Source organism: Tribolium castaneum, chromosome 4 (assembly GCF_031307605.1).
Source record: "Tribolium castaneum strain GA2 chromosome 4, icTriCast1.1, whole genome shotgun sequence".
NCBI lineage: Eukaryota > Metazoa > Arthropoda > Insecta > Coleoptera > Tenebrionidae > Tribolium > Tribolium castaneum.
This window is the reverse complement of record NC_087397.1, coordinates 8,362,932-8,390,713: the sequence shown is the minus strand read 5'-3', so window position 1 is coordinate 8,390,713 and position 27,782 is coordinate 8,362,932. Positions and strand designations below refer to the sequence as shown.

Sequence of the window (27,782 nt, the reverse complement as noted above, 5' to 3'; positions counted from 1 at the left end):
GCGGCTGTTGGTATTTTATAGCATCATGTAACTTTATAAAAATTGTCGAAACTCAAAAAAACACACACAGCAGTATTTTTGGTCAAAATATCTTTCATTAAAGGTATGACAAAAAAGGTCGTGTCATTTAAAATTTTGAAAAGGTTGTTTGTATTTCTAAAAGGGTTGGTGCTACACTTTTCAAAAGTATCAAAAGTACACTGAAAGGTGTCTCCTTAAAAATAAAAAATGATATCTTTCATGATTTTCTAATTTTTTGTTTATTTTCTGAGATATTCACGAGGACTCGTTTTTAAAAACTTATCCTGTACTCGTAAATGTGAACAAAAATTACATTAATATTTTACGCTTGTTAGTAAAATACAGAATGAGATGGAAATCACACTTATTAAAGTTTAATATAGACTTTATACAAGTTTTAAAATTCGTGCTGAGGATTTAATTGAACTTTTATTTAACTTTAAAAAAGATGATCAGTTGGATTAACTTGCTTTTGAATTTTCGTTTGTTTGTAGACACAAAGTACAAAAATAATTGATTTTTTGTGCTCCAAAAATTAATCCCCAACTCTATAAATTCAAAAAATTAAGTTTAAATTTTATTTAATAATAGCAATCGCAATTTATGGGATGGGCGTAAGCGATGCTGGTTCCTGTACTGTTGTCAAAATCCGTATAAGGCTAAAGAAACATTGCAGTGCGACAAAATCGAGAAAAATAAGTGAAAATGTCACGTAAAGCAACTGGCATTTAATTCATTACAAACAATGCGAATGGAAGCAACCTTAAGAAAATGAAACAATTTTTATATTGGTTACGATTCGAAGACGACGAGTGTTTTTCTGTGGAATATTCTGAAAATGATGAGCGTTTTTGCATCATAAACAATTTAATAGTAACTTATGATCATAACTCTGTCTAAGTTAGTTTCGAAACCGATTTGTCAAAAGTGGGTAGCTGGCACGTTCTACATAAACCGGAATTTTTTCAACCTAATTCATTCGCAAAGTGATGCAAAATTTTAATTATCACGCGTATACTATTTATGAAATTAATTTTGTTTTACCCAATGTGGGTTCAAAGGATAAGTAAGTTCTCAATTAATTTCCCATAATAGCACCGGGCGCGCTTATTGACAATGAAAATCGGTCCTGTTTTATTTGATGCTATCGTAATTAACGAAGTAATAGGTACCAATTCAATTTATTTCATTGAATGCTGTAAAATTGTGTGGTTATTACTGGAATTTTCGAATATACATCGACCCGGCTCGAGTTTTAATTTGTTTTTGCATTCTACGATGAAAAACACACTAAATCAAACGCTACGAGAAAATCGAAGCCCGACAAGGAAATTTAAATTGCACTACGTGAAATGTCCTCGAACGAGTGTTTTCAAACTATGCCAAATCCACGCGACAAAAATGCGTAGCAACACCGCCACTTGTCTCAAGAAGAAATTGCTTTCACTTTCGTTAGGCGTGACGACCTAGTTGCTTTTCACATTGACATTGATCTCAATACGAAGAAATGAGACTCAGATTAAATAATATGACTTTTATTCAACTTTAATAAATAAATTTATCCTAAAACATGGCAGTCGACCTAGTGGTAGTATTTGGCTACGGGGGCGGCATAGGCCAAAGGAGCGGCCACTTTGGCGATGGGGGCGGCGTAGGCCACGGGGGCGGCTACTTTAGCGACAGCTGGGGCAACGACAGCCTTGGCGACGAGGGGTTCCTTGTGCACAACAGCGTTGAATCCGTTGATGGGGTCAGCGGTGTATTCAACAGTACGGCGGGTGCCATCGGGGTCAGTGAGGGAGTAGCTGCCTTGGACGACATCACCGTCGCGGGTTTCGTGTTGGTTTTTGCTGTCTCCGGTCAAACCATCTTGGATGTCGTATCCGTAGGAGTATTGGGGATGGGGGTCGTATTCGTCAGAGACAACAGTCTTGGCGACGGCAACGGGGGCGGCGTGAGCTACGGCCACGGGGGCATGGGCGTAGGCCACAGGGGCGGCGTAGCGGGCCACGGGGGCGGCGTAGTGGGCAACGGGGGCGGCGTAGTGGGCTACGGGAGCGGCGTAGCTCACGGGGGCCCCGATGAGCCCAGCACGGGCAACGGCGATAACGGCGGCGAAGGCAACGAGCTGTAATTGCAATTATTAGACACAATAATTATAAAATCACTCTGTTTAGCTACCTTGAATGCCATGTCGGTAACTGGTCTTGTCAAATGATGCTTGAATTTTAACTTGTGCGAGCTTTTATACTCGTTGTATGTTGTAACTAGAACACTTTTCGACCGGCACCGCCCTTGTTGAAGGTTACCATCTTTTGTTGCATATGATATTTTTTTTGGTGTGTCCTCACGTGCTTTTGAGACAAAGTGTCGTAAATTGTAATTAGGACACTTTTATAATCAATTGAAACTGGGGAATTTTGTAAGATTTGTGCGGAAGAAATTATAATAAAAAATGCGGGTGGCAGACAAGCTTATTTTTATGTAAGAATCTGCACACAAATCAATCCAACACACACCCAATTTCCACCCTTATAAAAATGCACATAGATAATCAAGAATTTTGGACGAAAAATAGATGGGAGGTTTTCATACTTTGCATAAAATACTGATATACCTAAAATAGAAAATGAATATTTTATTTATTTTGGACTTTATTTGATTTAGGAACAATTCCTTATATGAAACGCCAAGAAACATGATTTGGCATATTTTCAAATGTTACGATATCAAATTTTTTAATATTCAAATGATTTATGCGACCTCATTGCTTCAGTGGTGATCTTTCAGCTAAATGTTTGTACTTAAATCCCACTCATAATGTGTTCAAATATACACAAAGAACACTGAAAGTCAACTTCAATACTAGTTTTGAATTATCCGTCATGATAATATCAATTTCGTTTTGTTACCTTTTATCTTTTTAATCTTATGTTTCATAAATTACACTGGTTTGCAACGAAATCCTCCTTTAAAATAAAATTTGTATGAATATGAAGATTTAAACGTGCTGAATTTATATCTGCTTTCAATTTTGTGTTATCACGAATAGATCTTTCTATGATTCTCAAAGTTCAAGATTTCTTGTGTTTTATTATTGCATTTACTTTGCTATAATCTATTTGAAACGTATCTGTACGTATATAAAAATGATTTCAGTTGACCACTTTAAAGAAGAATGTTTAATCATTAATCGGTAACGCATTGCGATTAGGGATACACAAAAATGTGAAACTTTAATGGAAAATGTGAAAACTACAAAGAAAAATGATATGAGTATGCAATTAGTTGATTTTATTTTGATTTTTAGTATTCCAGAACGAATTATAACGTTTATTCTTCGACACGTTAAAATTTACGGTTTTTCTCCCCTGTGTATGGAAGTTTTGACAACTGTTTAGCATTTCTCAATGCGAAACGTCAGATTATTACAAAAAAGTTTTTGTTATTATATGTACAATCAGTAATCAGCTAACCAGGTGTAATAAATAATAATGAAGAAAAAAATGTTTTTGGAGACCAGTGTTATTAACGTATCAATCAGTAAAATTAACAGACAAAATCGGTTACAAATCCATAAATACATTTCTTGTTAAACACACTGAATTAAAATGATTTGTTGTAAAATTTAACACAATGACAATAATAGGAGATTAAATCTAATCAACTATCGGTTTCGTATTAGCTAAAAGCGTGATTATCAAAAAGTATTAATAGTGGATATTGTCGAATATTTTCATCTCGCACATTGTTGCGAGCTTTATTATATCAAGTAATAATTATCCACGACAGATAAACCTGTGTTCACGAACAACAATAAATTGGACGCACAGTTGTTATAGTAATGATTGTACTAACTGAACAAAGGACGCAGCATGGAATTATGTAAATTGAGGGTTAATACAAGCATTCAACCACATTTAACCCGGATTCAAAAATAAAAATTTATGTTTACTTTTGAAAAAAATACTCGGGCAACGAAAGCACAAAATTTAGATGAATTGTTTAATAATCATAAAATATTCGCTGGCGTGTTGCACATTCTCTATTTTTTGTAAAACGAAATTTATTGTTCAACTAACATTTTTCAATGTGTCCAAATACGTGGACCAAAATTAAACAGTAATTAAGATGTCTAATGCATGGCCACAAATCATGTTGCCAGCCTTGGTCTCTTCTCTAGGTTACTTCAGTTACGCAATCTGGGGGATTTTAATATCGGGGAAAAAAACTCGAGAGTATGTTTTCTTTTTTACTTAAGAAATAGGAAAGAATATGTACAAGAAAGAATAATTTAGGTTCTATCCATCTTAGTGATGGATAAGGGCGGGGGCGGCGTAAGCTACAGGGGCGGCTACTTTGGCGATAGCTGGGGCGACGACAGCTTTGGCTACGAGGGGTTCCTTGTGCACAACAGCGTTGAACCCGTTGATGGGGTCAGCGGTGTATTCGACAGTACGGCGGGTACCATCGGGGTCAGTGAGGGAGTAGCTGCCGTGGACGACATCCCCATCACGGGATTCTTGTTGGTTTTTGCTGTCTCCGGTCAAACCGTCCTGGATGTCGTATCCGTAGGAGTATTGGGGATGGGGGTCGTATTCGTCAGAAACGACAGTCTTGGCTACGGCAACGGGGGCGGCGTGAGCTACGGCTACGGGGGCATGGGCGTAGGCCAGAGGGGCGGCGACGGCGGGGGCGCCGATGACACCAGCACGAGCGGCGGCGATCAAAGCAGCGAAAACTACGAACTGAAATGGGAAAATTATGCAACTGCATTTTCAAATCACTGGCTTCGATCCTACCTTGAATGCCATGGTGGAGGAATTGAATGATGAGATTGGGTTGTTTGCGGGTTTTTATATTCAGTTAAGTCTAAAAAAACCGGAGTATTGCCCAACGTATGGACCGACCTTGTCTGGTTTAACTTGTATCACCAAATCACTTTCATTTAGGTTGCAATTTGTCTATTAACATCTGATATTGTTTCGCATTAAACGGGAACCTGATCGGAGGGTATTTGGGTTACATATCTGGTCGTTATCACCATCTGAAATAATGCTAAAGAAGCTTTATAATAAAGTTAAATACCGTTTGTTATGCAACAGAGTTCACAACCTAGCACAAATTGGATTTTTCAATTAAACGATGTACTTAGTTAGGGATAATACATTGTTATAAAAGCACATAGAACTTAATGAGGTTTCACGATAATTAATCTGTTAGTGCGTCACTTAATAAAAGCCTGACTAGACAATATTAAATTTTCCGACAACTTGTTTAGCGTTATTTGATTTGCTTACTCATGTGATTTATAATGCGAAAACCAAAAACTGAATTTTATTCAACCGAGTTCTGAATTTTTTAATTTTCACAAGTGCACTCTAAAGATTATACAGGCGGTTCTAACGACCAGAAAAAGCTCCATAACTTGTTTATTATTAGAGATATTGACTTTTTCCTTTTTTTTTCCACGGAATCATGCATTTTTAAATTTATTACACAAAAAGTAAGAATTATAGAAAAGTAGGACCAATTATTAGGTACACCCTACTTTTTGTTTTTGCTTCTCAAAGAATATTAAATTGTCAGCCTGTATGTAAACATATTATGTCTACTTTCTGCATGTTTTCAGTGGTTTTAATAATGTTCAAAATAAGTAACATAAAATTGCGCTGGTTTGAAATTTAATTTTTTAGCTTTAATTAAAATCCCAAGTCAAACTTTGTAGGAAATTGTAGCTTCAGTCGCATACGAACCACATAATTATGCATACTTACAATGAAGAATTAAGAGAATGTGGTAGGAAATGAAAAATAAATCAAACATCACGATAATGTTGACAGGAGACTAATAAAACATCGGGTAAAAGCCATTGTTACGAACCTTACGACCTGTTTACGAACTTACTTCTGAAATATCAAAGAGGAGAGTCTTCAGTTGCGTCGAAATGTTATCAAACAAAAAAGTGCACAATACTACCGTCATCTATCTTGTGATATCTGGTTCAACAAATTTTGAATTAAACATGTTATGGAAGTTTTTCTTGCACAAACATGTTTTATTTATTATTATAGTCCAGACTGCAGGCGCAACAGCGACAATGGCACTAAATCCACACGTTACAACTTCAGGTTAACGATCTGTTGTAAATTTTTGATGTATTTACGATTTTCAATCCGTCAGTTTTACTACCACAGGTACTTCCCGGAGAAATCAATCAAGCATTGCGACCAATAAATCTCACTTTACAGTTTTATTAAATAAATAAATAATTTACATCTATTACAAACTCAGTTCAGTGGTGGTAGTAATGGGCGGGGGCGGCGTACCCGAACTTGGCAACGGGAGCGGCGTAACCGATTTTGGCCACGGGAGCGGCAAATTTGGCAACGGGAGCGGCGTAAGCGACGGGAGCGGCGACTTTGGCGACGACAGCCTTGGCGGCGAGAGGCTCGCGGTGGACGACAGCGTTGAATCCGTTGACTGGATCGGCAGTGTATTCAACGGTTCGCTTAGTGCCATCAGGGTCTACAAGAGAGTAGCTTCCTTGCACCACATCACCGTCACGCACTTCGTGCTGGCTCTTGCTGTCTCCAGTGAGGCTGTCCTGGATGTCGTAGGCGAAGTTGTACTGGGGATGGGGGTCGTAGTCGTCGGCCACCACCGTCTTGGTGACGGCAACGGGGGCGGCGACTTTGGCGTAAGCCGGGGCGGCGTATCCATGGTAGGACTCCAGCGCGGGCGGCGGCCACAAGAGCGGCGAAAGCGAACAGCTGAAACACATTAATTACTTGCGAGATGTTGGATTATTTGTTTGTATACCTTGAAAGCCATATTAGTTTGAGTGTTGTTCGTGTTATGGTTTTGGTATGGTGCTCAAGAGCCTTTTATACATAAGTTGGTCGGTGCCTAATAATGGTGCAACTCTTCAGACACGCCCTTGTTGCAGACAATAACGTTGCGGTCCTTTCATTTGCCCGCGAGGGTAGCTGCCCAATTATTCAACGTTAGAATGATCTCATATTGTAATAATTCAACACCTATAACTAGATCCGGCACGTTTCTAGCACAAATTTAGCTGAGAGACAGCTTAACCCTGGATTGTCTTAATTTCATCCCAAATCGATAGGAATTGCCGCGGCCCGTTAGTTTATCTACATTAGGAAGCTATTACAATGGACCATTACGTCCCGATAATATTGAATTTTCAGGAGGATGCCGCCAGGAATGGAACCGTGAAATACTTTTTCAACGGTAATTAGTTTTTCTTTTCACGGTTAATTTTTTATATTACCGTCAAACTTTATTCGCGGCTGGATGATTATTATTAGCTAAGCAATGAAATCGATTATAATAATGAATATTAATGGCATCTATAAGGCGCAATGTCTTGTACTAATTGAAGTACGCTATCAATATAGGATGAATTGACTGTGGTAGTTACAGTGTAACACCCAAGAGACTTTAAAATTTGTTCGAACACCCGCCCTCCCCTGTCGAAAATAGCACTTATACCACTGGGCCACCGGGCCCCAGGTACTGACCGTCTTTTGCAGATATTTTAACACAACCGTTTTAATAAGTCAACATTACAAACTATATAATTGCAATAATTCACCTAAAACGCAAATACTTTCAGTTCAAAAGTGGGCGAATTATCTCGAGAAAGCATTTTTATCCACTTTTTTCAATTTAATTTTCTAATTTTTCACCAGATTACATCAGAAGATACCGGGCCTATAAGTTGATTCTACACTTTCAAAATTGTTTTTTTCTTTTTTTATGACTTTCAGACGTTTTTGACCGAAAATGGACATAATTTCTCCAAAAATTACCAAATTTGTGTATTTTCTAGTCAAAAATAGTCAACACGCGCAAATTCCACCGGATTCGCAGTGACTATGATTTTTATTAACAATGTGTTTCGGGACTTTACTAAACAAGCTCAGTTAACTAAAAATTTTTTGAGATAAATTAAATATTTTTGTTTAAATTTTTATAATTTAAGAAGTAAGTCATCTAAGGATTCAACGCTATAGTTTGAAGTTATGTTTTACCTTTACGTTCATCGCTTTTTCTCTAAAACAAAAAATATTTTTCTCTTATTATGATGTGCTCTTACGTTTACAATTTGGCGTCTTTACGTACTTTTATCTTTTGCCGCATTATTGTCTTATTTCTGTCAGTTTTATACTCCTCTTTACGTTTATACGTCTATGTGTTCTCTCAATCTCTTATTTTTGTGTACGTGTTGTTTCACTTACCTTTTCTAAACTTTTTTTCATAGAAAAATTGTTGCTCTGATCCGGGTTCGAACACCCGACCTCCCCCGTCGAAAGTGGTGCATATACCACTGGGCCACCAGGCCCCAGGTACTAACCGTCTTTTGCAGATATTTCAATATAAACTTTTTTAATAAATCAACATTACAAACTATATACTTACAATAATTCACCTAAAACGCAACTACTTTCAGTTAAAAAGTCGGCGAATTAGCTCGAGAAAGCATTTTTATCCACTTTTTTCAATTTAATTTTCTAATTTTTCACCAGATTCCATCAAAAGATACCAGGCGTATAAGTTGACTCTACACTTTTAAAATTGTTTTTTTATAACTTTCAGCACGTTTTTGATCGAAAATGGACATAATTTCTCCAAAAATTAAATGTATTTTCTATTCAAAAATAGTCGACGCGCGCAAATCCCATCGGATTCGCGGTGACCATGATTTTTATTAACAATGTTTTTCGGGACTTTACTAAACAAACTCATGCTAACTCAGTCAACTTAAACTTTTTAGAGATAAATTAAATATTTTCGTTGGTTGATTCAAACATTTTTTCAGACTCATTAATACTCGTGGACCATAATAATAATATATAATTGTTTTTACTTTACTTAAAACTGATAATAATCGGTTCTTTTACGAATAAAATATTGCTATATTAGTTGAAGGATAACAACCATAAAATTAGTGCTTCTTAACAATCTTAACTGATAATCGCCAATTTGTGTCTGCAAATATAGTATGAAAAAATTTGCGACATTTTTCGACTACGAATGGTCAAAGAAAGTGGACTACATAAGTCCATCGACGTAACCGTCCAAGTTACTCATGCGTCACTGAACTTGCCGTAAGAAAGCATTTTTACTTTCATAATAACACCTTTCCTAATGCGACGACTAGAAATTATCCAACGTTGCACAATCGCGCTAATTATTGGCATTGACTTGAATTGCTCACAATACCTAATTTCTTAATGTGGACCAACGTTTAATAATAAATTAGCTCTTTCTAATGGGACGGTGTGAGTTTGGGTTCTGACATATCCCGGATTTCTCTCCGGAAAATTGACCGCTGTTGACACAAGCGATTCCACTAATGGAACAGCGACAACTTGTTTGACTAGCGGCAACTGAGCAAATTATTTTAACGAAGGGGTTGAACCCTCAACTTTTCTTGCTGATTCTTTCACGTTCGATGTGATTGACTCACGTTAGGTCAAGATCAAGGTATTGGGAGTTAATTGAGCGTTACAACTTTCCATAATTTAGATTTTTTATCAAGCTCACCACAAACAAGAAAGAATTTGTGGCACAACACAAAGGGCGCTTGTAATAATAACTGCGATAACTTTCGGCATTTTTCAATTAAAGTCGGGGGTGACAAACAATTAAAAGACCGAAGAGCAGAGAAGAGAACTGAAGAAAAATTTACGCGGGATCGAATACTGTCACAGCAGTATGTTGTCTACGACTACTTTGTCCTTACTTATGCGACAGTGACCGTAGTTTGCGGAGACAGACAAATTAAATGAAATAAAAAAGAAAAGATGATTTATATTGAAAAGTCGCAAGAAGGGAGCAAAATTGCTATGATTAAAAGACCTTACAAGTTAAATGGAATTTTGCCAAGTAACGAGGCTGTGCACCTTCAGGACGATATACAAAGTCAAATTGGGGGAATTCAACAAGAGACCATTAAAAAGAGTTGCTGCAACTGAAACGAGGTTTATGTGACAGGGGGACAAGGAAATTAGACATGGATTAGGTGTTAAAAGTTACAAGAGAATAATAGAGAAAATTGTGCAATCCATTTATGTTAAAGAAAAGCGCCTACCTTATCAAAGATATTTATGTTAATTACGAAGGATTTAATAAAAGAGAATATTACGTCGCAAGAAATAACAAGGAGCGCTGGGAACTTCGACGCATTTCTTTTAAATTGGAAGTGCAAATGAAGGAGAAAAATCTAATAGTGTTCCCTATTTTTATCTTCTTCCCTTCTAATTATAATTATTAGTTAAGAATTTGTCGTAGCTGGAACAAGCTAAATCAATAATTAATAACCTCAAAGCATTTTCGGGTAATCCCGAAGTGGACTTTAATCAGTATATCAGCAAATTGTTATAGGTAATTCGGTGTTCGATCTGTGTCAATATTGTCTTGTTTGCCCGAGTAGTCAACTGTTGGAGTTTAAACCAGTTATTAATCGAATATCCCCAATTATGAACCTATTCATGAAGTCGCTGAGGGAATTACTTAAATACACTTCCGATTTTTTGGCTATGATACGAGCCGTCGCGACTAATTAGTAGATAAACAATACAAGTTCACAATAAGAAACTTTAAAGTTCTTTAAAAAAATGTTTGGTTTTAAGTTGAAAAAATAGTTGTGGTCCTAAGGCTTAATTTAGTTACAATTGCTCGAATTATTACTGATTATGTGGAGTTACAGGAAGTATTTGTAAATAATTATACTTGATTTTTTCCAGAATTACCAGAATTCTGATAATAGTTCTTTATTATTTTTCACAAAAGTTTGAATTTATTGCTAAAACTTATCTTGGTTCGGTTCTCAACAGTCCCAAAATTTTGGGAATCAAATCGAATATCAAATTTGGCGCACGTTAAAACACAGTTCTCTGGGCTGGGAGATGTGAATAAAAGAAATAATATTTTTGTGTTTTTTATTTATCATTACCTAAATTACATTGTACAGGCATCAAGTCTTAGTCGGGGAACCTAATAGTAGTGGGCATAAGGAACGTGGTAAGCGTTGTAGGCGTTGTAGGAATAGGGGTGAGCGTAACCGCTGTACGCCACTGGGGTTCCGACCACATTGTGGGCCACGGGGGCGGCGTAGGCGACGTGCGACACTGGAGCGGAATAGGCAACGGTGTTGGCGACAACGGGGCTGGCGACTTTAGCAACGACCTCGTTGGAATGCACTACAGGAACCGATTTGACGACGGGAGTGGCAATAGCGTGGACAAGAGGACTCTTCTTGACGACGGCGTTGAATCCGTTGATGGGGTCGGCAGTGTAGTCGACAGTGCGGCGGGTGCCGTCGGGGTCGTTGAGGGAGTACTGTCCGTGGACGACGTCTCCGCTGCGGCTCTCGACCTGGCTCTTGGAGTCGCCGGTGATGGGGTCCTGCACGTCGTAGGCGTAGGAGTACTGGGGGTTGGGGTCGTACTCGGAGTCCACCACATGGGCGTAGGACACGGGGGCGATGACTCCGGCCCTGGCGACGGCCACGAAAGCGGCAAGAACGAAGAGCTGCAATGAAATGTTTTGCCATTTATTATGTAATTGCGCTTTGACACGCTAATTCAATAGAGAGATGAAAGGCTAGTCAATTTTCGATATTATTTCGAGCAGAATTGGCTTACCTTGAATGCCATTGTGGAGTGTTTCGTCTCAAGTGGACTTGGGTCGAATGATGCCCAACACACCCAGTAGCTACTTTATATAGGTCGGGCTAAGACACTTGCCGTTTTCCTACACGACGATGCTTCACCACGCCCATGGAAGGTCATCCACGTTAGGTTCACTCCAAAAAAGAACCGGAAAAAAACTCATTTTCTTCGCATGGATAGTTCCAAGTCTCTTACAATACAAACTTTTGTTACCATAATAAAGAATTTTTTTTGCCTGACAAAATGCAGACATCGTTTATCGAAAACGAAAAAGGAAACGGATATTCCCCCAATAAATCAAGCCATCAATAAAGCGTTCCAAAAATATGAGCAAAAAACGTGATTCCGAATGCCACTTATTAAAGAAAAAAACCAATAAATTTCACGAAAAATTTCAAATTGAGTAAATAGAATCATCCTACATAAATTCGACCGTAATGTGGCGAAATTAATGGAAAATAAATGTAAATTTAATGGGACTAATTAACACCATGCTTTCCGCAAATACATTATGCCCCATTTTTAATAATTCGTTTTGTTAATTTGGAGTAAAAGCTATCGGTGGCCGATATTTTAAAACCAAGCCATTATCGTTAAGGTATTTGTTACGATTTGACTTGTAAATGCCACATTTATTTTATTAGCATTTTAGTTAATAATCGCCTGATATTTCTGATTTAATTTTTATGCAAAGATGTTGTTTATGGAATAAAAATGTTCCGATAGAGTTGCGACATAATTACGTCCGAAGGAAATTCAGTTTTTGTCCCAGATTTCAATGGCTCATTAAAGTTGTACTCGTAGTAGAGGAGCTTACGCGTAAGCTCACTATAGTTGGTTGTGTCATATCTACTTTAGAATCCGCACATAATGGTGACTTTTTGCGAAAAGAAAGCTCTGGTAAAATTGGTCCTTTGAGGAAATGAAAGAAAAATTCATTACGATCCAGAAAGTACGTAGCGCGGAAAAATAATTAAAAGACGAACGCGAGTAATTGAAGTTTTCTTAATTTATAGTTGGCAGACGACAGCTTGGAAAACAACGTTGATAAACTATTCTAATTTATTTAATCGTTTTTTATCACTATCTAATAAAAGAGTTGACATTTTCAGATTGTTTATTCGGTTATAAAACTGTCACTTTGCGCATATACGATCTCGTCGCTTTAATTTCACTTCGTCTATCTAAACAAAGAAAATAGGATTTTTTACGATTCTGCGGTTATAGTTTTGATATATGTAGTAAAGTTGTAGCGTCGAAGCTACATATGTCACACGATATTAGGTCTTGGTAAGGAAGTTAACATTTATGGAGTCGATTCCTCATGTTGTTTTTATTCATACGAAGGCACTAAAGTGGCGGTGTTTTCGCTAAGATCTTTTCAAAGACACTATCACAAATTTACGAAGTGTAAAGTATTGAGCAACCACTCGCACGTCTACCTTTAACTAAGGAAGCGAATACATTATTTTATATCTAGAGTACATAAAATAAAATTAGTATGCAGACACTTCATCCAATTACCAGTTCAATAGTCTTGTCGCCTATAAAAGCTCGCAACAATACATTTTCACTATCAGTCATCTATTATCACCCATCGTCATGACTTTGATGGTAAGTGAGTCCGTCCGTAGGTGCAATTTTAAGTGACAATTGATTTATTTTATGTCGCTATCGCAGTTCTTTATCTTCGCCACGCTCATGGCTTTAGCCAGGGGTGGACTCATTGCGGCACCTGTCGCTCCTGTTGCTGTGCCCAGTCCTTTATACTCGTTTGCGTACGACGTAAAGGATTCGCTAACAGGTGATTTCAAAAGCCAAGTTGAAACTCGCAGCGGAGGAGTCGTTCGAGGACAATATAGTGTTATCGATCCTGATGGTACAAAACGCATTGTGGATTACACCGCCGATCCTATTCATGGTTTCAACGCCGTCGTCAGGAAAGCTCCCATTGTAAACGTCGTTCCTCCGGTAGTGGCACCAGCTCCGGTCGTACCGGCGCCGACCTTAGCCAGGTTCGCGCCGGTTATTCCGAGACCCGCGCTGGGAATCCCGCCACCAGTGGCATATTTTTAATTCAACTCAGTATTTAAAAGCTGCCCAGTATTGTATTTATTAACATTAAGTACCCATTATCTGTGTTATTTTTTATACAATAAAAATGATATTTTAAAGCAAGCAATGCTAAGAAATAATTTAAACCCTAAAAACATGAACTTTCAAAGATTCATAAGATTTTTAATACTTACTAAGCACTACCTACATATTCCACAGCAAGTTGACATTTACATCTCAGATTGACTCTGCTGCATCTGTATCATTAAGATCCTTGGGATTTGTTACAAGAACGGAAAAAAATTATATTTCGCTTTTGTTCGTTCTAAATTTGATTTTGCCTGTGTTGTTTGGTGTCTTCGATATGAAATTAACATCAAACTAGCAAAAATACCTATAGAATTGATGGGGTCTATCTAGCTAGAGGTATTTCTCACTGCGATCTTTGAGAAAGAATTTCATTTGCCCGTCTTGATAGAAGAAGTTGTCTTTCTGTACTTTTTTGTATAAAATTGTAAATGGTATAACTGATTGTCCTGTTCTGATTTATTAAGTAGAATACATCTCTATGTGTCAAGAATAGCTTCTAGATCTAATACACAACCTTTATTTACCGTACTCAAGAACTGATATTTAACAGTTTGATTGCAAGATTTCATTGATTTATTTAACTATAATGAAATGTGAATGCAAAAGCTGCTTTCTCATAATTCTTTCTAACTTCTGTCTGCCTCATAAATGAAGACAAAATCTGTGGAGACGGTTACTTAATAATAATTTTCAAAAGTGAGTTGTCTAGTTGTAAAACCATCAGGAGGAATTTTTCAGAAAATGCATAAAACTGTTTTCAAACAGTGTGAATACGTTGGAGGCAGTTGCATGTATACGCCATTGTTCAGCAAAACACAATCGGCACTTTACGTGTAGTAAAACAAAAGACGCACCTTTAAGGAGATTAAACACGAGTAGTATTTGAAATTTATTTAATTTTTTTTTTAATTTTTTCATCATTATGGTATTTATTGATAACAAAGATGCAATAAATTCAAGAAATGACAATTTTTAATAGCGACTCTTCCAGAGTCTCAGATTAAAAGAAATATTATTTTATGAATATGTACCTATTTTTTTCTTACTTCATAAAAAAACTTTTATGTCGGAAATCTTTTCTTGGATTTTTTATTTAAGTAAAGAATATCAAAAATTGTTTTTAAATTAATACATTTCATTGGATATCTCAAAAATAATTATTTTAGACAGAATAGCTCCCACTATTTTCTAGAAAAGTTCTAGCTTCTAACTAATCCTGAAGTCAAAAGTCAAACCAACTTGTTTGTTGACTAGACACTAGACTATAGAATTTTTAAGTATATTCTCGTTTTAATCAGGTATTGTTTTATGTGTTTCAAGTTAAAAGTGTAGAAATTATCGATGTAGCATTCATCGAAAAGCCAAACGATTAACAATATTTAAGAGTTTCCACTTCACGTAACTAATTGTATGAAATATTATTAAATGAAAATTGATTTTATCTTTGAAAAGTAAATGGGAATGGAATGCATACGCCTTTCCGAATTCACCAACCTTCACCACGTAGCTCGTTAATTTGCCGTTTTGTTTATTTTTTATGTGGTGCTGCAGGCTGCCAAACTGAACAAATTAAATTTACTTTAAATTTTCCGCTAGACACACTTTCTACAAAAATGCATTATTTGTGACCGTAAATTACACACGACATTCCGGCTATTTCCAAACATAACAATTTATTTGCATGTTTGTGAAGTGTAGTTGCAACTTTTAACTATCCCCAAACTTTGGCATCTTTGAAAATTTTTCATAATATTCCAAGTCTTTCAACAGCTCAAACTTTTTTCCATTTATCCAACTTTCTATCTTTCATGATTTACGAGGACCCAATTGTGAACATTAAACTACCATCCACTTGAAGCGAGTGCTTTTTAATTTATAATTTTAAAACAATGGGGATCGTCGAGCTTTCAGAATAAAGTCGAGCTTTGCCAAGATCAAAACAATAAAATATAATGGTTCAGTATTTTATTTTAACGGTAAAAATATGTACATCAGGCAAATAAAAATTCATAGGCGGGCGAATTATTTGAAGGCAGCGTATGTGAAGGGCGCTGCCACTCGCGCAAATCCTGCAGGATACGCGTAAGGAGCGGCAGCCACAGCAGGAGCGGCTAGTCGGGCGTAAGCAGGAGCAGCAACGATCGGAGCGGCCAAAGGACCCGCCACCCTGGCCAAGGCAGGCGCAGCTGCAACGCGGGCGGCTACCACTGGAGCTGCAGGAGCTGCAGCTACCACCCGAGCAGCAGGCGCCACGACGGGAGCTGCAGGAGCCACAACAGGAGCTGCAGCTACTTTGGCTGCCACGACAGGAGCGGCTTTGGCAACAACAGGCGCTGCAACAACGTGAGCTAAAGGCGTTTTGCTCACAACGGCGTTAAAACCGTTTATGGGGTCAGCTGTGTAGTCGACCACTCGTCGAGTGCCGTCAGGTTCGACCAGACTGTATTGCCCTTGAACGATATCTCCGTTTCTGCTCTCCACTTGGCTCTTGGAGTCTCCAGTTAGGGCGTCCTGGACGTCGTAAGCGAAGGAATACTGGGGGTTGGGGTCGAATTCAGCCACACGGGCTGCTACGGCCACGGGAGCTACGGGGGCTACCACGGGTGCACCTACAACTCCACCCCTGGCGACGGCAACGACGGCTGCCAAGATGATGAACTGCACAGAGAAAAAAGTCCGTCAGTATTTGTATTGGAGTAAATGATATTAGCATTCCCGAAGGAGAACACTTTTTCACACCTCTTGACACTAATTTAATTGCACTTCCTAAAGCTCACAACACTTTGCACTTTTGTTTACACGTGCGACCTACCTTGATTGCCATGTCTTCTAATTTACGCTAGTGAGGAAGATCGACTGATGGATTGACTTGAGTTATGGGCGGTTTATATACTCCACACATTAAAATTTCACAACGTGTCAACTGCTACCCGTGCATACTAAACATTTATTTGGTAATCTGGAATCATAGAACTTTCAAGCAGAGGCGGATTAAGTTGATTAGGGACCCCTGGTGGTAAAAATTTTTGGGCCTTAGATATAATCTCTTCAAAATGAAGAAAATGACTTATTAGAAACGCTTTCAGTTCTCATACCTAGATACAGAGTGATTCAAAAGTGTCGGACAAACTCTCGAAGGGTGATAAAAGACGTTCAGTTAAGAACAAAAATGAATTCAATTTTTTTCAAGCCACTTAATTTTTATATATTTTTTAATTTGTTTTTTTAGCAACGGTATCGATTGTTGCTCTTTTGTTTCCTATGACGTCGAATTTAATTTATTGACGAATTTACAAATTTTTAAATGTTTTATACATCAAAAAACATTAATTAATTTACACCGTTTGGTAACGAAAGCCAAATTTAATAAAAAAAACAAATGTATTCAATAATATTCAATTCAATAATTATTCAATTAATATCGTAATACGATAAGTCCTAAGTATTTACAAGTTTTCAAGCAGTTTTCAAACGCAAATCTAAGATCACAATCACACTCTTCAAAATTATGTCTTTTAATTCTTATTTAACAGAAGGCTTAATTTTTGGATCTACGTTACAAACAAGGTATTTAGCATTTGCAAGTTTATGTTGTACGAGTTGGAGTTGTTAATTCTATTTTAATTTTTTATTTAGACAAACAACCCCAGTCTGAACTTCTATATTCACTTTGTTCAAAGCTGTACTGTTTGACCGATAGATAATTATAGTAATTACTGATCTATTATTTGGTGAAGAGAATTGACATAGTATCTTAAAAGTGAATTTCTAATTGACAGGACAAAAGTGTTACTAATTTTTTATGAGTAGCGACGATCTATAATCAAAGACCAGTACTAACAGTAATTACCCTTTGCTTTTTTAACTCATCGAGCTTTGGAGTTTTTGGCGGGCACCAGGTTCGCTAGGCGCTTAATCCGCCTCTGCTTTCAAGGCAGCACTTCATATACTATTTAAATTAACGATGTTTTCTTAGTAATTTATTATCTGCGTTCTTTGTTACAGTTGATTTTGCTCGTTCTCTTAACTCTGCACTTGTTAGATGTTTCTTTTACCAATTCCCAGTGTCCAAAAAGTTAATTAAACATAAACTTTAAACTCCCGTCCGGAAATTAACTGTGAGTGAATTAATTGCTTCTGTAGTATTTTACGTCCCAATGGTGTGAATATCATAGTCAGACGCGGTCATCTACTGCAAATAGTAACTTATATCTGTCTCCAGACGATTTATCGCCATTCTTAACCCAAGTAATTTATTTATCAGTAAAATAGGATATGTTCAGCATTGTAAGTTACGCTCGACGGCTCTCACTGGAGCAAAAAGGAGCATTACTTCCTCCACCCCCAACTAAAGTAATATCGTTTATCAGCCCTCTCCCCATTTATTGACAGTTATGTTTGTTGTCCACAAATTTCTTTCGCAACACACATTATTGGCTAACTGATAGAAAACGCAATTGCGCGACGAAGCTGCTTTGTATTCAGATTATTGGACGAAATCGCGTCCGGAATGAACAATTATCGAAGAAACCCCGAATATATTACATAACAGAAGAGATGACGAGTAAAAGATGAGGGTGTTAAAAACAGATCTGGAACCAAAAAATGGATCGATTCACAGTCAGCTGGTCGTGATTGACCTTTTCAAACTATAATATCAGAGACATCAACCAAAAAGATTTGCATGACAAAAAGCTTCTTTCGGAGGATGAATCCGGAAGAGATTCGTAATGTGACACATTGCAAGCAAATGGGGAAAATTTCATTAAACACGACATCATTTTGGGGGTGCCCCACTTTACATCAAATCTTGTTACTTTTTTATGCACGTTGGAATTGTGGCAATATTGAGTCGAGTTTCGTGAAATCTTCATGAGAAGTGTGCAAACACTATTAATACTTTTGAGCACTAGCTCTGAGGTAGTTTATTGGAGTAGCTATAGCGTCGTAAAACATGCACTTCATCATTATCGCACATTCCAGTTTTCACGTCTCCAGAAATGCAGTGCTTGATTTCATTGCTTGTATCAATATTTTCTTATTTAAAATAGAATGAAAGAGAATCCCATGCAATAACACACAGCCAGGGAAGGTTTTCGTTTAATTACCACGAACCAAGAGTTTCAGAGTGAACACTTCACACCTTTTTAACGACCCAATAGGAATACAACACGATATTTCTTTTTTTTTAATCAAACGGTTGAAATGTCGAACAATCTGAATTCGATCTGCTCAACCAAGTTCTAATTTAATAATGGTTGACGACTAATACATTTAAATATTTTACCATAAATTAACACAATTTATTTCAGAAATGTGGCAAATGGAGTTACGTAACTGGGCGATGAAGCCACATTTTTCGATTTTATGATTTAATTCACAACAATAAAGCTAGTGGATTGTTTTGTCTAACTATTGACAGAGCAATAAATGAACAGTTTTACAAATAAATGAAATAATAATCCACACTGTCACAACGGTTGATAAGTTAATTTTGATGCAGTGAAATAAACCGAATTTAATTGCACCTACATTTTGTTTTATCGTTTGAAAAAATGTGGGGGAGAAAGTTTGAGACTATGCCTGGTTTGCATTTATGGAGATTAAAATGTAAATTCTGTGTCATGTGCATTAATTTGTTTTCTGTCATAACAATGATGCAAACTGTAGCTGCAAGCACCTGTTAAACAGCATTTAACTTCGTCTGGAATATGTAATTTTACTTTGCAAGTGAAATCTAATTCAGTTCACTCTAGACAACGCCTATTTTTCCATTTTAAACTTGAAATTTAATCTTAATGATTTGATTAGAATCCTGTTTGATCAAGACGTTTCATTGACTCCTCGAGTTGCCTTGAGAAGAATCTATTTTACGACGCCTATTCTGATTTATAAATGTGGAGGTGTGGTCGGCAAAAAATCGCCAAATAGCCAGTCTTCACTTTCGATTTCTTTTGAGCTACATTTTGTCTCTAGAACATTACTATTCTACACCTCTTTTGACAATTACCCAAGAACGTAACTTTGGAATTAATGAGAATTTTGAAGTGAAATATTCGATGTAGGTACAGACGGGCCACACCTTTGCTTTCTTACACATTACCCGACATTGACACACTTAATTAAACACTTGCATTTTCGTATCAAGCCTCGTGATCTAGTATTTCGGTTTGTGAAACAATTTGGCACAAATTAATTAAGTGGGAGTAATTTTTTCGTTGTGACAGATCATCAATTCGTTGAGGTAAAGCATGCAATTTACTTTTTGAATTTACAGCTGACGTTTATTCAATAAACCAATCACGAAATGCTATCGCTGAAAGATTTCGGGATTTGAAAATACTCCCAGCTCTGGTGTAAGGATTTACAATACGGTAATAAACGACGCTTGTATGGAAATAATGTTATTACGGGAAAGAAGCCAAGCGTGAAATAGTCAAGTTCACGACCATCTGTGAAGTTTTTGTTTATCCCCCAAGACCACAATAAGCGCCATTTGCCCGAAATTAGCTGTATCCAGATCTTACATAAACTCTCGTTATTCTTATTAACGACGCTACAAAACACAAAGACCTAATGAATTTAATAGCCTCTTTGTCTTCAACTGAAAAATTAATTTTCTGTCTTATTACACAAAATGGAAGCTTTTTGACAAAAACTTGGCCAAACGTAACAGATTCTTAGCGAGTTTGTTGCTTTAACTTTCAGGACTAGTTGGAGGATTTTCAGATGAATATGCAAGAAATATTTCACCGACGCTTCATTTCAACAACACCAGCAGTGGATAAAGAAAATTTCCCGGGAATTCTCGGGTTAGAATTTAATTAAATTATACGCCAAACACTTCCAATACCGGACAAAAGCTCTTCCCGGATTACACACTTAATTACGATCTATTATACAGGTGCGATAGCCGGTTTTGTATTACAATTTAAAGTTCACCAAGGTGTTGGATGTTTGCTTCAAGCATGAAGGCGTCTGGAAATTTATTACTTGTTGCCGGAACTCGATATATCACAAAAGAATCAATTTTCGGTTAATTACCATTTCCAAAACATGATTTTTAAAAGCCGTGTAAATCACACCTTTTTTATGACAAACTACCTACTTCTAAAGTTTTGTACTTGTTTACTACACATACCGGGTGTTTCAGTTTGGTATTTGCACCCTTGCAACTTTTTGTACCACTTGATAGACAATTTACTTCTAATTTTGAACATGTGTCACCATATAACAGATAAATAGTAAATAATTTGAAAAAAATACAAAAATATAAATTATTTGAGATAAAAATGAGCTCGACATTTGTCAATGCATTTTAAATGGCAACTTAATTCGAATTAGTTTAATTCTGAATTAAATCTTAATTTCGCTTTCTGTAAGCATATATATTGAAGGAGTGACAAAACGTTTTTCTTTCAAACTTGAAGTCCTGCTATAGAAAAAAATGTTGTATTATACACGAGGATAAAAATATTTTAATTAATATCTTTGACGTCTTGTATAATAATTAATAAATGTAACTAATAATGATAGGTAACTGTTTTCTAAAATTATACTTTCAGCACACTAACCTAGTATCTATTTTGTAAAAATTTAATTTTCTCAATGCAAATGCGAGTTAATTAAAGAAGAGCTTTGATATGAACTCCCTAACAAAAGAGTCGCCTTTTTATATTTTTATATGTGAAATTTGTATAAATAAATGAGTTTATAAAAATAATACTCACATATGACAGTTACTTTTATAATTCCAGGTTTTGCAATTAATTAAGATTTTTTACCGTTTTGGGCTACAAGTTTTTTTAATTAAATTTTATTACTCAGAAGATTAGTAGTAGTCTCAGCAAATATGAATGAATATTAAATTAAATAAAATAATGAAGGTCGTCTAGACTACATTTGAATAATTACACACTCGTAATTGATTCTTGCTGATAGTAAGTACGTCACGGCTGAATAACTCAATCGATTTATTTTCGCATGGCAAGACTTTATTTCTTATATTGGTCAAGCTTCATCATCAATTTCCTAATCAAGATGTGACAATCCAATAAATCACACGTCTCACTTTAATTAGTCGATGCAGTAAAATGGTTAATGAGAATTCTCTTGCGATCTTTTTTCTTTTAATCCCTATTAGATGAGTTTCGACTTTGAGATTGCCAATCTCTACCAACACTATTAGATTGGCATCTAAAAACTTCTAATGTCTTGGGATCGTTATTACAAATAAAACAAAATTGGAGGAGAGAACGTTTTATATTGAGAGTGTGACAATAAATTCTCTTCAAGGTTCGACCGATTTGAGGCTAAAACCGCAAATTTGAATGAATTAACATGTATAAAAATTTACAAATTGACACAAACATAATTTATATCCAATTAAGTAAGTCGGATAACGACAGTAACGATTTTTTGACGTACAGACTTAATTATTCTTGCAATTTTGAAATTTTTGGTTAACGACTGGGGAATTTGGTGTTGTGTAACACAGGAAATATTTATTGTGCCGTTTCGCCACGCTATGTTGCTATTTATCCAATTGTTCGACATGTGATGTTCCACATATCAAAGATGAAATCACTGAATTCTTTGCAAGATCTAGCGGCGTTATTACACTTTTTACGTCTTTCGTCGCCTTTGATATGTCGTCGATTTTTTGCGAAAATTGTCTCTTGCATGTGGATGGTCAAGAAATATTATTTATTTTCTGGATGGAAGTTTCTGAAAATCCGACTATTACCTAATCCTTGCCAATTTATGTGCATAATCGGTGCTGGAAATTAATCGAGCTTGTTTGCATGTGTCCCACCCAAAAAGACGAAACTCGAGCCAACATTGTTTCTGTCCTCCTACAAAAGGTCAAGATTTAATCTAATTCCGACGAAATTATACAACCACATGGGCGTTGATAGGGGTGGCAACATTTAAATGGTGACAGATTCCGGCAGTCTTTCACTCGTTCGTTCAATTCGCCATGTTTACATCAATCGAAATTCCGAAAAATAACTATTTTAAATGTCACAAATAATCTAAACATGTAGATCGCGACCTTGAACTATAAGAAGTGTGCTCGTATTTTTTCTTCATCCATTAAAACGTTCATTTACATTATTTCCACGTCCGTGGGAGATAAACAAAGCCATTAAGTTAGATCGCGTAGGAAAAATTATTAATTCAAACTTATTCTCAATTAATTAGAAACCCTTTTAAAGCCTCTCCCTAGTCGCGAAAGAGGTAATGAAATTTTTACATGAGCGTTAAATATTAATCGACGGTGCGATTTATTACCGTCTCATTTTCTTTCTTTTATAAATAGAGTGATTAATCGAGGAAGCTTTCACTTTCGTCAATTATAATAACCCCTAAGTGGCTGCTGTTTTAAAATTGCTGAGAAATGGTTAGGCGAGATTTTCCGGAGATTTACTCCGGCAAGGCTAATCTATCCTAGCCCGGGAACACGTCAGTGTATTATTTTATCAAACTGCTCAGGTTACCTATTGCCGTAATAAATTTATTTCGTCCACGCGATGACAACCCCCATCAATACAAGGATTTACCCAAAAGCTGGATTTTACGGATTTTCTGGACAACAAAGTAATTTTTAAATACTACAGCTTAGTGGATAAAACAAACACTTATCGATAACAGCGAAATAATTGCCCTTTAGGTGCTGTCCGAGTTAATTAGTAGGTAAAGGAACGCTAGTTCATACCTGCTGTTAGTGCCTCATGTCAAAGTAAACTGATCAAAGATCACAGGAGCGTTATGTTAGAGCTCCTGTTTGTATAAGAGAGGAGCAGATTCAGGCTAATTAACGAGAATCCAACTTTTAGAAAAATGATAGGGTTGATAAGCTCCGGTTTAGTTGAGTGAGGCGAATGAAAATATGAATTTTTAAAGTACGACATCAAGCCATAAATCCCATTTTTTCTGCTTTTGACTTTGCAATTCTGTACGTTATTGTAACGAATTCATGTTATAATTTACAATATTTTCAAATAAATGGGATGATAAAGCTGCCAACAGGGTGTTCTTGCCTTGCCCTCTATTACAAATTTACGCTTGTGGCCACTTTATGTGCTCAAACGTATCATGAAATTTACATAATTCTATATAATTTTGAACAAACCGCAAACTTTAACGTAATGCGTTTTTCACCTCACGTACAGCAGCAATACAGTCAAGTTCAGGGGCGGTATTTCAAGTATAGTATTAATAAATTCTAAGGCGAAACGAGATGAGAAAAAAATATTCTCATAGTTTTCAAAACACTGCGAATACTATTAAAAATTTCTATAGAAAAATGTGAAAAAAAATTGACAAATAATAAATTTGTCACAAATACGTTAAAACCAAACTACAGATTTAGTCTAAGGGAACTAAAGCAACCCAAACGGTTGATGGTGATACAGGTATGGTTTTCTAAACTTTTTTGAAAGTACAATTCTCAACAAGTCTGTTTCTTACACGTTTTTCTGTGTTCAAGCACGTTTGCAGCTTTTTGAAAAATATAGGGTACTGTCAAATTGCTAAAAAAGTAAAAGAGATTTTTTATTAAAAACAAAGAAATACAACGTAGCGTAAATTTTACCGAAACTATGGTGATTTTTTTTTGAAGACGTTAAAAAATCAAGCGTATTTTTTGAGGGTAATTTTACAAAAAAAAGGGACACTTTCCAAAAAAAAGAATTTTGAGTTTGTTTAGTACTCGTAAATGACGTAATTTTCGACGTAATTCTGAACGATTTTTGGTGTTTTAACGAAATTCTGTGAAAGAATTTTTTGACTCTAAAACATGTTAAACAAGCACTCAAGAGGCATAATTTTTGAGAAAATTTGAAAATTTTTTGGATAATTATCGACGGAATTTTATGAAAACATTCGTATCTAATCTTTATTATTTTTTTTAATGTATTTTAACGACTTTATGTACCTAAAATAAGTAGGGCTTGGCTGAAAAACGTGGTAATATGCACGAAAAGGTTAAAAGCAACTTTAACTGAAAAATGTGCTAAAGCATTTCAAAAAGACACGTGTTTTTCCACTTTCTGAACATAATTTTTTAACGAATTGCATAATTTTCGAATTTTCGAGATGATTTCTTATTTATAAAACAAGCTTTAAAATTTCGTAAAATAGGCGAGTTTTTCTCTTTGATTTTTCGATTTAATTTCATAATTTTTGGCATATTCTAACTCTAAACTATGCTTAAGTATTTAAAAAAACAAAAATTATGTTTTTTTTCTTTTCAGGGAAAATTCGGGTATGAAATTTTGCAGAGTACCTGAGTTTCTCGCTCAAACTTATCTGGCGAAAAAAGGTCAAAATAATATAACTTTCTTATCTGAAAGCGTTCGAAAAGGGCAAAGTACCATAATTTGCGACTAATTACACAGATAATTTCTCGATGTGTTTGATTACAATTCCATCTGCGTGGAAATTTAGCAGAAAACTACATGTGCTAACTGCAAAACAGAAAGTATCTGCTATGTAAATTATTTCGTTTGTGTAACCTGTTTAAGGTAAAACATGGAATGTTGAAGGCATTAATAATAATAATTTATTTCTAACAATTTATTCACACATTTATTATATGGTTCGAGATCTACAATGTAGTCAAAAAAAAATTAATTTATCACCTAGTTTTGAACGCACGAGCCGTCAGTGGCCAAATTATCAATTCCTGCAAGTTTCAGAAAATTTTAATTTCTTGTTACCTCTGAACCCCAACTGATAATTCACTATTTACCCTCATCAATAACAGTCAGTTGGGTTTATTACCATATTCGCCTACATAATAAGCAAGAATAAAGTCATAATTCAAACTTTCCCCCACGAAGGCGTGAATTAATTCGGTGTTTTTTTCCAGGGTGGTACGACAATTCCCAACGTTCTCCACGGCCAGTCCGCCAGCAGGGAGAATTTATCGTATATTCAGGTAAATGAAGCGTTTCAGTATAAAAACTTCGCGGAACAATTCGTTTAGGGTAATTTACTTGTTGAAATACGTGAATAATAAATACATCGATTAACTGCCTCATAACAATTAATTTTACTTTTACGAAACGGCTTTTCTTATTCCCGCGCCAATTTTCCGAAAATTATGTTTACGAGGGAGAAAATCAATACGACTTTGCAGATGGCAGCAGGAGACTGACTGTTTTATTTCGCACCTAAGCTTAGCAGCGCTCTGTTTTTGGACTCTTAGCTCGGGTTAGCGGATCCGCTGTTAGATGTCGGTGCAATATTTTCGCTCTGGTGATTCTTTTGACTCCGGGGCTCCGGTACCCGGAGTCACTGAAGCAAATAAATAAAAAACTAGTGGAGATCGTAAAGGAAAAAATGCGTACGAAATACAATTTGAACTAAAGATGGATAAAGCAAGGGTTCAAGCACCCTCGCGTGCATGTCCTCCGGGTAATAAACATATATCCTCGGTGACGATTCCGGTCTTGTTTCCTTGACAACCGTAGCTGCGCCAGGTCAAGACGCATGACAACGACGCCGATTTTAAGCGTCTAGTAGTGCTTTGTACCGGGCATGCCTACTACGAACGTAAATAATGTATTTTACCTGAAGTAATAATAATTTTCCGGGCGATTGTGACAATAATGTGTGAAACGTGATCGGGTTTTTTGTTTGATGCACGTTTTCGACAGAAATTATTTTAACCGCGCGACGAAATAACGATGTTACACTTTAATCAATTCATATTCATGAAATGGTGCTATATATTCCACTCTAACGAGATTAAGCTGTAAACATCAGATCATAACAGCGTGTAATAGCAAAGAGATAGGAATAGAATTAATTTTTAAAATTCTAGCGAACATCAAAGGAAATTGTAAGATACGCGAACGGCGTGCTAAAAAAGAAATTAACTGAAATTGCACTCCAGTTCTTTGTTTCAGTTGACAGATTTTTAAATTAGAATAACCGGATTGTAACAAATTTTACTTTTTCAAACACGTCAATTTTTGTTGATAATAATAATGGTTAGATGAGTAAGGGGATAGCGGACAGAACCACGAGTTGTTATTACACTGATAAATTATTTAATTCCTAATAAGCCAATAACTTAAACTGGTTCAATAGAGATGATAAATATTACAGTATTCTTGACCTAAAAATACCAATTAAATTGAAGTTTGAAAATAAAATTTCGTAATTGGTGGCATGGTAATGTTAAAAATACTTTTATTGTTGTTTGATAGGTTTCTGAGGTGATTAATTGAAATGTTTTACCGGTGAGTAAGATTAACATCTGGTGTGTTCAACGTTTTATCTTAAATCTGGCTAATTTAAGACCAATATTTTCGATTTATTTATTGCTTTTCAAAGTATGGACTGTCATTAAAATATTGTATAAGACTCGTTTCTCTTTATAAAATTGCTTTTGTTATACTTAATTTGTATTGAATACTAAAAGTATATTTTTACAACGTACTTTAATGATAAAAACTCATAAATAGAACCATCATTAATTTAGACACGTTTTTCTTTGAAAATGAAAATATATTTTATTTTAAATTATTTTAAAAACTGTATATTTTTCTAAACTTCAAAAATTTTCGGTGTTTTGGGTGATTTTGGAATTTTTTTATTGGAATAATCTTGTAGTAAGTACCTAATTGTTTTTAACCATTTTTAGTCAACAGAAAAAGGTTCATTTTTTTTTATTTAAATAAAATTTGTGAACACATCGTCTTGTAGAGTTGAGAAATTCTTTGTAATGAGTACTTTACAAACAATTTCATAGCTAATATTTTTCAAATCTTCTAAATTTTTTACTCTGAAAGAAAAACGCAAGACTCTTTTACTCTTGTTTTTAAAAATAAGGTTGATGACGTTATTATTCAAAAACCAAAAAATTGAAGTCTTTAAATTTAGTTGAGAACTGTGTATATA

The 27,782-nt window shown here is 35.8% G+C and overlaps 6 protein-coding genes and 1 pseudogene across 15 annotated transcripts in view; 2 read left to right on the top strand and 5 right to left on the bottom strand.

Annotated features, from left to right (window-relative positions):
• dlg1 (discs large 1) overlaps positions 1–27,782 on the top strand; it is a 214,229-nt gene that overhangs the window by 113,099 nt on the left and 73,348 nt on the right. For all 10 annotated transcript variants that reach the window (XM_064356389.1, XM_064356388.1, XM_064356390.1 and 7 more), the window contains one exon: positions 25,744–25,812. In XM_064356389.1, the coding sequence (XP_064212459.1) occupies positions 25,744–25,812 (69 nt within the window). The remainder of the gene's footprint in view (positions 1–25,743; positions 25,813–27,782) is intronic.
• Positions 1,541–2,319, bottom strand: LOC135265970 (larval cuticle protein A3A-like). The gene is made up of 2 exons (XM_064356401.1): positions 2,203–2,319; positions 1,541–2,149 (listed from the first exon to the last, which is right to left on the bottom strand). The coding sequence occupies exons 1-2, from the start codon at positions 2,212–2,214 to the stop codon at positions 1,604–1,606; spliced, it is 558 nt and encodes a 185-aa protein (XP_064212471.1). The 5' UTR covers positions 2,215–2,319; the 3' UTR covers positions 1,541–1,603.
• LOC103315173 (larval cuticle protein A3A) lies at positions 4,261–4,967 on the bottom strand. Its single transcript, XM_008203170.3, has 2 exons — positions 4,824–4,967; positions 4,261–4,769 (listed from the first exon to the last, which is right to left on the bottom strand). The coding sequence occupies exons 1-2, from the start codon at positions 4,833–4,835 to the stop codon at positions 4,332–4,334; spliced, it is 450 nt and encodes a 149-aa protein (XP_008201392.1). The 5' UTR covers positions 4,836–4,967; the 3' UTR covers positions 4,261–4,331.
• Positions 6,260–6,855, bottom strand: LOC103315172 (larval cuticle protein A2B-like; annotated as a pseudogene).
• On the bottom strand, positions 10,978–11,846 carry LOC100142367 (larval cuticle protein A2B). Its single transcript, XM_008203168.3, has 2 exons — positions 11,697–11,846; positions 10,978–11,583 (listed from the first exon to the last, which is right to left on the bottom strand). The coding sequence occupies exons 1-2, from the start codon at positions 11,706–11,708 to the stop codon at positions 11,047–11,049; spliced, it is 549 nt and encodes a 182-aa protein (XP_008201390.1). The 5' UTR covers positions 11,709–11,846; the 3' UTR covers positions 10,978–11,046.
• LOC107399215 (larval cuticle protein A2B) lies at positions 12,848–13,901 on the top strand. Its single transcript, XM_015985009.2, has 2 exons — positions 12,848–13,337; positions 13,404–13,901. Exons 1-2 carry the CDS (start codon positions 13,326–13,328, stop codon positions 13,797–13,799), a joined length of 408 nt encoding a protein of 135 aa, XP_015840495.1. The 5' UTR covers positions 12,848–13,325; the 3' UTR covers positions 13,800–13,901.
• LOC103312135 (larval cuticle protein A2B) lies at positions 15,817–16,817 on the bottom strand. Its single transcript, XM_008203167.3, has 2 exons — positions 16,681–16,817; positions 15,817–16,526 (listed from the first exon to the last, which is right to left on the bottom strand). The coding sequence occupies exons 1-2, from the start codon at positions 16,690–16,692 to the stop codon at positions 15,891–15,893; spliced, it is 648 nt and encodes a 215-aa protein (XP_008201389.1). The 5' UTR covers positions 16,693–16,817; the 3' UTR covers positions 15,817–15,890.